Source organism: Micromys minutus (genome assembly GCF_963924665.1).
Source record: "Micromys minutus genome assembly, chromosome: 7".
Classification (NCBI taxonomy): Eukaryota; Metazoa; Chordata; class Mammalia; order Rodentia; family Muridae; genus Micromys; species Micromys minutus.
The window spans coordinates 57,859,596-57,873,029 of record NC_137976.1 but is presented as its reverse complement, the minus strand read 5'-3'; the positions used below and the strand labels follow the sequence as shown (position 1 = coordinate 57,873,029).

At 41.1% G+C, this 13,434-nt stretch overlaps 1 protein-coding gene across 1 annotated transcript in view; it reads left to right on the top strand.

The window, feature by feature from the left end:
* The window catches only part of HACD2 (3-hydroxyacyl-CoA dehydratase 2), a 93,005-nt gene that overhangs the window by 14,058 nt on the left and 65,513 nt on the right, over window positions 1-13,434 (top strand). Inside the window, exon 3 of the mRNA XM_080918668.1 lies at window positions 6,406-6,424. Coding sequence (XP_080774794.1) covers window positions 6,406-6,424 — 19 coding nt within the window. The remainder of the gene's footprint in view (window positions 1-6,405; window positions 6,425-13,434) is intronic.

Genomic DNA, 13,434 nt, shown 5'->3' with positions numbered 1-13,434 from the left:
AAATTGGACATAGTACTACCTGAAGACCCAGTTATTCTACTTCTGGGCATATACCCCAGAGAAGCTCCAACATACAACAAAGACACATGCACCACAATGTTCATAGCAGCTCTATTTATAATAGCCAGAAGCTGGAAAGAACCCAGATATCCTTCAGTAGATGAATGGCTACAAAAATTGTGGTACATTTACACAATGGAGTACTACTCAGCTATCAGAAACAATGACTTTATGAAATTCTTAAGAAAATGGATGCATCTAGAGAATATCATCCTGAGTGAGATAACCCAGTCACAAAAGAAGAGACATAATATGCAGTCACTGATAATGGGATACTAACCCAAGAAAGCTCTCAACACCCCAGAAACAACTCACAGACTGTATGAAGTTCAAGAAAAAACAAAGGCCAAAACACAAAAAAACAAAAAAAAGAAAAGAAAAAAACCATTATGCTTAATCTTTACACACCAAGAAAACTTTGACTATTTCCAGGTTACATCTTGTTTTACATGTGCTTTATGCTCATTGTAATTAGTGATTTTAATGTATACTATCAAACCTTTAAAAAAAAATCAAGTACTGACAAAAATGTATTTGCATACTTTTATGCATAAATGCTTAAAATCTGTACATTCATATGGTCAATTTAAAAAAATATTGTGTTTTTGTAGGCACTTAGAATATGGCATGTTCTCTGCTGCTTTCCTGTTGGGTTTGCTTACTCTAGTTGAATAATTAATTTTATTCTGTGTATCCCAGAACAATGGTACCTCCTAGGAGTAGGAAAGTTATAAGGATGTTTTTGTTGTCACAGTAACTAGGAAGACCACTCACTTGATATATCTCATAGTGACTAAGAGTCCAACTCTGAAGATTTGTTGTGCCCCTGCCCCCACATCTCCCCAGGTTAGTCTCTCGTAGGATATACCAATACTGAAAACTTTTGTAAGCTGTTAGATTAGACTTAGAAGAGTGATGTGGGCTTTGTTGCTGCACCCTAAACTCCATGTAGTCAGAAGCTTGCAGCAGCACCCTGTTAGCTCCATATCTACCTGTATATTAGAAGTGAGAGCTTTCGTCAGGGACTCACAAGATTGAAATCTAGGTGTTGGCATGGAGACATTAGGGAGGCTGGCTGGTTTCTTGTCAGGCAGGATCCATTGCCTTACATCAGACATCCTGAGGTTTTTACTTCCTAGCTGTTGGCTGTAGGTTGTTGTTACTCGGGCTATTCTGCAGCCCTTGCACAACCCGCCTCCAAATCCCCCCAGTCTCCATGCCTGCTGTAATGCATGCATGTTAAGTATCCCCAGCTTCGCTTGCTGCCACCTGCCTGAGAAGATTGATGCTTTTCCGACTCTATCTTGTCCTCTTTCCAGTCCTGAAACTCAAACTGAAGGTCACACACATACTAGAAAGCTCTTAAAACAGGCTTATGATTGGGCCATATTTACCCACACCATCTTATACCTTAAAATCAGTTGACTTACCTAGATGTGGTGGCTCATGCTGGTAGTTATAGCAACTAGTGAGGGAACTGAGGCAGGAGGATTGCCAAAAACTTGAGACCAACCTGATTATATAGTGAGTTCTAGGTCAGCCTGAGCTACAAAGCGAGATGTTACCTATAAATTGATTAATTAGTTAATTAATTGAGATTTTAATTACATTAGCAAAATATCCTACAGTACCTAGATTGGGTTTGTACATAGATAGCTGTAACCTTGGGAGATTGAGATTGCCATTAATTCTGTTTACTAATACCCTTAATTTGAATAATTAAGATAATGTGAAGTAAGTCAGTGCTTCTAGTGCTATGGCAGTCCTTGCCTGAATACTTGGCTGAGAAGGAATCAGAGTGCTTGTTACTGAAAACACTTGATGAAACTGCTTAGGCATAGGGAACAAGGGACAGGAGGTAATTACTTAGACTTAGGTATTGAATCAGTGGGGCAGCTCTGCTGAGTGCTGCACACCTTTAAACCTAGCTTGCAGGAGGCTCTCCATGAGTTCAAGGCCAGCCTGGTCTGCATAGCAAGTTCCAGGTTGGCCAAGGCTATATGGTAAGACTCTGTTTCCAAAAATAAATAAAAGGTATGAAAAATAAAAAGTTAGGAACACCTTAATATAGACTAATAACATTTCATGTTATCTCTGTGTTAAGAAATTTCAGTTGTGAAATAGTTTTATTTGGAGATAGCTTTGGTTTTTAAATTATTATTGTCCTTATTAGTTTTGTGGTTATAAATGTACATATAAGTATACTGGAAGCTGGAAACCAGAGGACTTGTTAGGTGCCCACATTTGGGTTTTGTTGTTGTTTTTGGTTTTGGTTTTTTGAAGGCCACTGACTATATTAATTTAAAAATCTTTTATAAAGACAGTGACTGTTTTTGCCCAAAAGAAAAGAAAAGAAAAGAAAAGGAGCCAAAGGGCATCCAACAGATAATGAGGGAGAAGGGGACTAGGAATCCATTCAGGAAAGCTGGTAACTGTTGCCATGGAAGGTGAAGGCATGCAAGGTCAAGAATTCCAGAAAAGTTGAAATGCTGAGGGGAGAGAGCTCCCAAAGACCCTGGAGAACGCAGGAGGTGAGGGTGAGAACAGCAATCCTTCATGGAGGACAGGGAGGAGCCCCGCCCTGCTGCAGACTCTGGAGACTCTGCTGTGGCTGGGGGCTGAAAGGCATCACACCATTCTCTAAGGCACCCAAATCAGTCCTGGGACTGCTTGGCATTGCACCACATGTGTCTTTTAGACATTTTTGAAAGAGGTCTTCATTTTTCTTTACACCAGAAACTGGCCAAGGACCATATAAGCCTTGTCAAAGCCCCTTTCTTCCAGCTTCTTGCCCAAGATTTCACCAATCCCAGCCAGGCTCCTCACTGGCTTTTCCCCCATGGGCTCTGCCACTCGGTGCTTTTGGGAGGTTGTCATCTTGATCAGACTTATCCATCAGCTCAGCTCTGGTAACGGCTTCTCGAGCCACTCGGCCGCTCTAGTCGATACCTCAAGCTAATAGAACTACTTTTTGTTTTTGTTTTTGACTCAGGTTCTTGCTAGTGTGGCACTCACCATGTAGGTGATGCTTTTTCCTCAGCAGTTCTAAGATTGCCATCATGAGCCCCAGGCCTGGTTGTACTCATTTATTATTCTTTTTTCCTGTGCTTCTGGGGACTGAATTCCGGTCTCTTGTAAACACTTCACTGACCTATCTTCCCAGCGCTGGTTTGGAATAGTTTCTGAAAGTGTCTGCAGTCTGCCTTAAACTACTTTGTTGCCCATTGCAGTGCTGTAAATTGGTTTTTGTTGTGCTGGCAGTGGCTTGTTCTCTCTCTCTTTCCCTGCTTTCCTTTCCTTTCCATGCTTTCCTTTCCTTTCCTTTCCTCCCTTCCCTCTTTTTTTGTCTTTCTTTTCACTATTTAAAGAATATGCTGTCTAAGGAACTTTTGTACACTAGGCCCAGATTTCAGGACAGGAGGATAAATTTTCTATACTTTCTTCTTATTTGACTCCTTGGAATAACCTACAAGATTACTTTTATGTTGTAGTTTATAAGTAAATAAGATCTAGTTAATCTGAAATATAATTCAGTTTGTTTATTTTCTTACCTTTCCTAGTTATTTATTTAATTTTTGTTTGTTTGTCTGTTTTTGAGACAGGGTTTCTCTGTGTAACCCTGGCTGTCCTGTAACTCACTCTGTAGACTAGGGTGGCCTCAAACTTAGAGATCGGCCTGCCCCTGCCTCCCAGGTGCTTGGATTAAAAGCATAAGTCACCACTGCCTGGCCTTACTTGGTATGTTTCTATTACTGCTTATTTTGATGTTTTTTGTTCCTAGTGTTAGTTCCTGTTTCTATTTATTAGTACTTGCTCAGAGTGATTTCTGGAACTTGTATGATTTTTTTAATTTTATGTATTATTTTTGTGGGTGTGAGCACAGAAGTCACAGTGCCCGTGGTGGAGTCAGTCCTTCCATCCACCTTCCCAGCAGGCCATGCATCCGGCACAGACTTGCTGTGCACCTTGAACAGCAGGCCCTGACCTGCAGAGCCATCTCACTGGTACCTGCAAACTGTATTTCTAAACCCACACGTTTTTATCATGAGCTAATTTTGTATCTGGTTGTTTGTGGGACTGTGTGCTGGAGGCCGTACACAGAGATCTCTGGTTAGGGTGGGGGAATGGCTTCTGCCACCTCTGCTGTTGAGTCCAGCTAGGTACATGGGTTCAGGCTGGGGGAGAGGGACTCAAGCGGGGATGGGGGGGTACCGCTTCTGCTCCCTCTGCTGCAGGTGCTGCCCTGTCTCTGTTTCCACTGCCAGGAGATGCTGAGCTGGGTCAAGCCAGAAGGCTAGGCGTTGGGAGCTTCCAGCATCGTTTTCAGGAGAGCAGATCTCTTCCCAAGCTGCAGTGTTACAGCTCTTATAACAGAAGCTCTCAGATGATAAGAGTAATTTCTGCACATCTTTAATTTTGGACAGGCCCCATATATACAGTTTTAGGATGGTTCAGAGTCTGACAATAGGTGCTTCCTAATTGGCTTAGCCTGTGGGAATTCCTTATCTTCATATTTGGGGGTGTGGTCTTTTTCTGTCTTCAGCCTACCTGATGTGTTGTCACATCCTCACATGTAGAGGAGGGACTTAGGGTGTGGCTGATCTGACTTGAGCCTACTTGGAGGAGGGACTTGGGTTGTGACCTATGCTACTCTAGAGGGGGCTGTAGCTGCACGAGAGGGGCCTGATCTCCCAGGAGACTAGAAAGCTCCTGCTGTTCCTTAGGAACCCTGGGCTTCAACTTAGACCAAGAATCAGGATACCCTTCACTGACAGTTGCCCCACAGTTGTTATCTTTATGTCCAAGAGCATTTACGTACTGAAATACATATTTTTGTTCGAGTTATTTTCTTTTTATTTTTTCTTTGTGTATAGCTGAGGATAGTTTTTGAAATATTGTGTAAGTAGGTCACATCAGCTATCAATTTCATCAGGAAGGTGAAAGGGGGCATTGCACAATTGTGTGATGAAAGAGAGGAGGCTCAGTCTGGGAAGATAGACCTAGAAAACAGGGAAGCCCCCGTTGTTTTTTCCTGCAGTGTCCTGCTCTTAATGAACAGCCAGGATGTCTTATCACATACATGAAGGGAAGACATGCTGCTTTCTGTCTTGTCAAAGGATGCTCTTCATTCATGTCCTTCATTCCATCCCTCATTTTAATCTAGATATATCCTCTAGTTTATCTGATTTGTGCAGCAGGAGGTATTCACACATTTGAGATGTTCAGAGGTCTTTGAAAGGGATGATATAAGAGATGGAAATTCTTCTCCTCCCCTCTCACACAACAGCAAATCTGTACAGCTCATCTTTTTAACCCAGGCTCTCTCCCTGTACCCTGCTCCCTTCCCTAGAGTGGGATGGGAGGACATTTAGAGGAATAGTAGTCTTTCAGCATAGAACTAATCAAGACAGTTTAGCTAAAGTCTGTCTTGTGATATTTGGTTCTCTGACCTCATAACTCGCTTGCAGTGAAATAGTGGTAGAAAAGGCAGAGAAGACAAAACCAAGGCTTATGTCGTTTGCTGACCACTGTGGACAAGCTGTGCAGCTTTCTGGGTCCCTACCTGTTCTGTCTACCTGTCAGGGTGATGAGCAGTATCAATAATAAGTAACTGCTAGAGATGTTTTATAGAAGTTATGACTGAAATGCTAATAGTTATCTTATAGGTGGCTTCAAACCCTCAGCACTATTGTTAAAGCAGTGGGGATTTGGAAGGATGCAGTTGACCAATTGGGAGGCCTTGGAAATAGGATGGAAATGGCCTTCTCAGTTCAGGTACTGGAAGTGAAAACAAGACTAATCTGAGATGCATCCATAGGAATTAGAGGCAGTTGAGACTTAGGGGTAAGAGGAAGTTAGCTTGACAGGTGAGGAGCCCAGTAGCTCTGGGTATAACATAAAGGGGGAAGGAAGGGCTGTGCATCCCATTGAGGTGGCCATTTTGAGATGCTGATATAGTCATAAGGGCCTGCTGGGCAACAATAGCCAACAAAGGCACTACTAAGGCCATGTTGTGACAGTCATGTTCTGCAGATAACGGAGATGCCTGGCTGTAGTTGTGAGCTGATGGGTTATAAAAGAGGTCATTGACATCTAACAAATGTTAAACCTGTGAGGATTAAATCCTTAGCCTCTCTCCCAGAAACACAAACAGAAATGAGCAAACAAAACTAGTAACATGTTTTATTTTGTTGAATAGCCTGTAGTAAGGTTTAGAAGTGGAATGTTTGTTTTTAAGGCTCAGTTTTGTGGCTGGGTCACTGCTCTAATCTTAACTGAAAATTTATGTGAAATAAAACTCTAATATTGGCTTCACTAATTTTCTTTTCCTTTTTTTCTCTCTAGATTTTACATTGTGCTATAGGTAAGTAGAACCCACACACATCTTCTGAATACATTGAATTGTGCCTTTTAAAGTCATAGATAATCAGCTTGATTTGATTCTTAAAACTCAGACCAATTAACTATTATATAAAATATTGCTTGTTAAAGTGGTATTGTTTTCTGAAATAGCAAGTATTAGATGCCATCACCACACACCATTGTCTGTTGTGTCTCTTTTTCTGTCAGTTTAGGAGGTGCCTCCCCTTCTCAGCACAACAGGGGAGCTCTCCCGTGTTTCTAAGTATGGCTTGGGTTCAGAACTGTGCTGTGTTGAACTTTACTGTGATCCTTACATGGATGTTCTCTGTGTGTATTATAAAGCAAAAGGTTTTAACACTTACAAGATTATACTCAAAGCAGATGGTATTTGCTGGTGCTTGGTTAGCTTCTTTTTGTTGGGAGAGTCATCATATTTTGCCCTGGAACTCTGAGGCATAGCTTTTAGTATGGGGTGGATAGACACCTGTAAATTAGACAAAAGTCAATTTTAGAAAGTAGACAGGCCCTATAAAGTGAGCCCGGTTTATCTCTCAAAGGGACAATATGAAGATAATATTTATTGAAGCATGCTGAAAGTCTAAAAACTTGAGAACTGTGACTCCAAACCAGTATCAACCCTCAGTCTAACTCACAGCTAAAGTGGGTGAACACTATATTTAGGGTGCTGGGCTTGGTGCTGATAGTCAAGAATGAGCAATCTTGGAGTTGACAAGGCCATGCAAGGTGGAGACACATCTGGCTGCCATGTAAATCTGCAGAGGTCTCTGTGATCTCACAGACATTAAGGATGACAAGATGCCAGGAGCCTCCTGGCCCAGAGAGGGTGGTGTAGTACACAGAGTAGGACTCTGGTGATGGCTTTAAAGTCTGAAGGTCTCAGGACTTTCTAGCTCTCTAACTGGACCGAAATACTGATGATAACTTCTAAAAGTCCTAAAAAATGTTCTTGCTTTTTCTGAGGGTAAAAGGCTTAGGTGATTGATACCTGTAGCCTGACAGCAGAGATTAAGTAATGTGGCCTTTGTTCTATCTCAGCAGGAACTGCTCAGCTCTAACTTTCAGCTAGTCAGAAGTCACAGGAAGAAAAGAGGACACTTTGAAAAATGATTACAGAGTTTATTACTAAGTTGTCATAAATTTCCTATGAAAGCTATCTAGCTATCTAAGGGGAAAATCGGAAAGATCCTACGTGGGAGTGGAGGGTGGGATGGGGGGAGGGAAAAATTCTTCTAAGTGGGGAAAGGAAAAAAATTCTAGTAAGGGAAAAATTCTGCTAACGGGAAAATTTCTTCTTTTCATCTCTTTATTCTCAGTACTTATACACCTTTCAGAATATAAGATCACATATTTAAAAATTCATCACAAAAAAAAATCATAACGTGAAATAGAAGTTTACAACAGAGAATGTTCACATGCAAATCCATTAGGAGTAATTATCTGGCTAAACCTCCATCACCTGTCACAGCTCCATAGGTTCACAGAAGGTTTAAAACCATAACTAAGTTATTAGTAAAGTTTTGCATAGGTAAATCCAGTTAATATTTTATCTTTTGTCCTAGCACCTATAATAAATCATTAGTTCCCTTTTTATGACCTCTGGTTAATTGTTTTACAACCTCTTGGAATGTGCTCTGAGTAGGAGAAAGTCTGGTTACCATCTAAGAGCAATTAACTGGTGACACTTGGGAGACTGGCAGAGTTCTCATTGCAGTTTTGACTATCAGAAAAGGACCTAATAGCAGTCCCACTATAAAAGAGCTTAATAGTCACTGATATAATTTTAGGAATTCTTATAGGATCATCATTAAGACTTAAGAAGTTATTTATTTGTCTATATAACATCACTACAAGACAGGACATCTTCATAGATCTACAGAGATCTGCTCCAAAGGGATGAGCTAATACCTAATTATTGTTATTTATGTTTACTAATAACATGAAAAGCATATTAATAGCAGGAATTTTTCCTAAAATGAATTATTTTATGGTCTTGTCTAGTAAGAGTGAATCTGTTGCAGAGTATATAGTAATCTGAAGCAGACCATCTCAGGAAGATCACCTACTAGTATTCCGCTTGTCCTATTATGATAGCTCCTAACAGCAAGGTATCTTCACTCCAAGGCTGCACCTCTGCTACTGCAGAATTTATTAGTCTAAGCACTTTTTTTTTGAGGGGCTCATTGCATTCATTAGGTTGGTAGAGGACTTTTTGGTCCCCTGGAAGGCTTTAAAATACTGCCTTAGAAACTTTGAAAGATAAATTTGAGAGATCCTGGGGCTGTTACGAAGTCTTCTTCCCAGTTTACAGAGGTATTCATAATTTATTATTACTATTGTTAATAATTATTACTTATTAATAGAAAATACTGTACATCATTTATAACTAGATCTGGCTTTAGAATCTGCCTAACTTATTGTATGTGATCTTACACCCATCTTTTTAGTCTTTTATCTACAATTTTAAGATATTACATTTTAGTCCTTCTTAAATATTTACATTTTAAGCATGTAAGCTGTTAGTTTGCTTAGTGGTAGAACACACTCACATGCGTAAGACCTGAACTTTAATTTTTATTGTCACAAAAATTAGCAAAAAATTTAATTAATTCTAAGCATAAACTAGCAGATTAGGAAATACATTCGGCCAAAGAGCTCTGGCTCACTGCAGGCCTGCCCCACATGGTTGAGCTGTGTCTGTTACTCTCTTAACCTTCAGTTTTCTCTGTATAGCGTTCCCTACCTTTGATGACTTAACTTTGAATCTGTGAGACAATATGGAAGAAGTGTGCACTGGGCTGAAGACTGTCCTTCATCTTTTCTGGGCTATTATATTCTCTCTCAGTGCCAAGCAGTGCTCACAAATACAACTTCCAGTCAGCCACATGACCACACATGGAAAGTGAGTACTGTCCAGTGCACTGTATTAAGAGCAAGGTAGTAGATGGCAGAAATTCATTTTCCACTCTTGACATTCCCAATTATGATGGCCTTAGTGGCTGTATTCACCATCATCAGTGAAAGCGCATCTCCCTGTAAACTGAGTTACTTAGGAATATTTGTTTCTTCAAATTTTGGGTGTTTGGAATTTCAAAGTCAGATGTCTGGTGGAACCTGCTTCCTCAGGCAGTATATGCTTTCCATTTTGATGTGATGAAAGGGGCAGATGGGTTCTCTGAGCCTTTATATAGCTGGTGTTTGGCTAGTTGGTTTTGTTTTACTTGACACCAAGTCTCATGTAGCCCAGGCTGGTCACTAACTTCCCATGTAGCCAAAGCTGGCCTTGAACTCTTGATCCTCCTGCCTTCACCTCCGAAGGCCTATGATTATAGGCATGATCAGAGGCCAGGTTTTCAGGGATCATGGTCATCTTCATAAGAGTCTTCATGACCTAATCACTTTCCAAGACCCCACCATTTAATACTACTGTGTTGAGGATTCAGCATATTAAATTGAGGGGTGAGGTACACGCATTCACACTGAATGTTTAAGGGTGCATAATATTTTCATTAATGTTTAACTGTTTTAGTGGCCCAAATCACACCTCTAAAATTTCTATCTATGGGAGTAATTACCCATGGGTGCGTTTATTCAATTATACAAAGCAGACAGACAAACAAGCAAACAAGGCTCATCAGCTGCCCGGTAGGGCTGGGTCCCAGCTGCTACATACATGAGAACTGGAGAGTGAGCAGCTACAGATGTGGTTCAGAAAAGCCATGTCAGCTGAGGTTTCCATTCTGTGACATAACAGGGGACTGGTGTCTGTGCCACTCTTGTCCTTGGGAGCAGCTTCTGTTTGACTCATCTGCCTTCCTAGGGCCTCAAGTGAAGTCGATACATGGGGGATACTTGCAAGACCCTTCTTTTTCCTCATACACCTTTATTTTTATCAGTGAGGCTTCCCAGCATCATTGCTCTTTGCCATCATCTGCATTCTTCTTCACAGTTCATAAAATGATCAGAATTCTTTATCTTACAAAAAAACTGATTCCTAGCTCTTAAGAGGCAAAGATTAAGAGGATCTCTGTGAGCTCCTCTGTCAGGCCAGCAAGGGTTACATAATGAGACCCTGTTTAAAAAACCAAACAAAGTTGAATCTAACCTTTGAGTCTACCCTGGATAGTCGCTCCCTGACCCTTCATGTGGACATGTGGCAGATTCCTTCAATTTCCTCACTGTTTGTGCCATGTTGTGTATAAGTGCACACACATACTCTGGTGGGCATCTGGACTCAAAGGACAAACTCCGGTATGGCTCCTGGTCTTCTAACTTGTTGGAGACAGAATCTCTTGTTTGGCACCAGGCTCGCTGGCCCTTAGGCTTCCAGGTATTCTTTTTCTCTTCCCCAAATCTCTCCATATAAGAGCTAAGATTCCAGACTATAGTCTCTAGTTTCTTTTGCTGAAACTGATAAGTATACAGACAAAAATAATCTAACAAGACTTAGATTCAACTTTTTCATAAGTTCTTAGGATCTGAACTCCAATCATTTTTTTTTTAATTAATTTAAAAAATGTGTTACCAGCACCTTAAATCCTAGTATCCTGGAAGTAGAGGCAGGAAGTGTGAGTTCAAGGCCAGCCTAGCCTGCACAGTGAGTTATAAGACAGCCAGAGCTACATAGACACTGTCTGTACTATTGCCTCCTCTTCCTCCAGCTCTTCCCATGTTCCCCAGCTTCCTCTCAAATTCATGGCCTCTCATTTCTTAATTTATATGTGTATATGTGTACATAAATGAATATATATACCCACTTATACACAATCTATGAAAGTAAATATGTAAATACAACACTATTTAGTGTTGCTTATTTGTATACATTTTTAGGGCTGGCCACTTGGGATCGGATAATCATTTAAGGGGCTCATACATAGGTAAGACTAATATTCTCTCTCAGCAGTCTTTAAGTGGCTGCAGCTCTTCATCTGGGAATGGGGCCCCTGAAACTTCAGATCTCAGATCTTGTTTAAACAGCCTTAGTTTATGTTGAGATTCCATGGGTACAGTTTCCCTATCATATTTAGATATTCTCTTGTCTTAATACCCAACCATACCTGTGCTCACACTCTGGACTTGACTGCTTATGTCTTAGATCTTCACTCCTTGATGCACACAGGGACCTGCTCCTCAGCAAGAAGACCCCACATTCCCAGACTCACTCTGCCTGTATATTCTCTTTGTTGGGGGAGCCTCCAGCCACAGCCTTTCAGTCACCTATGCTAGATGTAGAGTTCCTCACGGACACCTTCTTCTCTCACACACTAGGCTGTCACTCATGTTTGCCAATTTTATTTGACAAAACAATTTTATTCCCTGACTATGTTTCAGATTGAGTTCCGAGTGTCTCGTCAGATGCATTGTTCATAGCAGCAGCTACCATTCATTACTTGCTGTGCTCTGCTACTTCCATTTGTATGTCTTACTCTACTCTCCATGAACAGTTACAAGACCCAGTGCTAGATCCCCTATCTCTGTTCTCACCGCAAGAGGTGAGGTAATACAGAGTTAATCTTCCATAATGTATGTCTCCAGCCAAAATATTGTGATTTTTAAAAATCTCAAACATTTGGTTTTACCAATAAAGACTTGGGAACTAGATCCTGGGATAAAAGCCTGTTAGCTCAGAAAGACAGAGAAAGCACCAGCTTACCTTTCTTCTCATCAGACATCTCAAAAGGAGGTTCCCCTTCTCCACTGCATCTCAAAAACCTGTCAAACTGAATATTCCGTCCTTCTACTTCCTGCACGTCTCTTTTATCTATACTCCAAACTTCACCTTACTCTTTATTGTTTTCCTATGTTCACTCCCTGTCAATGGTTGCTTACTCTGCCTCTTGACCTATGTGGCTAGCTTTATTTTATCCTATTTACAATAAACAGATAGCTCTTGGATTAAAGGTGTGTGCTAGGGCTGAGCCACATCACAACTAGAAACAGGTTTTCCAGTAAATAACACAATCTCTGAGTTTACAGTGTGATCAGATATCCTGCAATGTGTGTGTGTGTGTGTGTGTGTGTTAAAAAGAGGGGACAAAGATGTGCAGCTTGGTCTTCATGTGGGTTCCAAACAACTGGAGTGGTGGCTATCCCAAAAGCTTTTGCCTGTACGTGGGATATGTTTTTCTCACTGGGCTGCCTCGTCTGGTCTCAGTGGGAGAAGATGAACCTAGCCTCTAGGAGACTTGATGTTCAAGGGTAGGGGGGGGATACCCAGAGGGTCCCCACCTGCTCAGAGGAGAAGAGGAGGAGTGGGGAAGGATTGTGGAAGTGGGTGGGAGGGGGCAGTGAGTGGGATGTAAAGTGAATAACTAAGAGTAATAAAAACTAATTTGCAAAAAAAAAAAAGATGGAAAAAACAGAAGGTTTTATCATTGAGGTGGAGTGGTACTATTAGGTATGGCCTTGTTGGAGAAGATGTGTCACTGGGGGTGAACTTGAGGTTTCAGAAGCTCAAGCCAAGCCTAGTATCATTCTCTCTTCATGTTGCCTAAGGATCCAGATTAAACCTCTGCATTATAAGCCAGACCCACTTATAATGCTCCCCTTTGTAAGAATTGCTGTGGTCATGGTCTTTTCGTAGCAATAAGAACCCTAATTAAGACAGTCTTGTAAGAAAGTTCACACAGCCAAGTAATGAACCCACTTCTGTTACCCATATTTTTGCTTCACTCTGTCCCTGAAGACTTTAGTTAAAGGATGGCTGTAAAGTGGAGTTTAATAAATTCTATTTGTTATTATATGACCCAGCCAGCCCCCAAATAACTGAGGCAGAGTCCTATGGATTTACTTAATTAGATCTGGCATAGTAACTGGGGAACTACCCGTAATCTATTTTTTTTTTTTTTCTAGTGCTAGAATGTTAATTTCCCTGGCTGTGCTCCTCAAGCACTTGCAATTGAGTCTGCTCCATCAGCATATCCTAGGGGTCCTTTTCACTTCTGGTACGTGATTCTAGCCCATCGTATCTGATAGAGACTGCCCCCCCCCCCA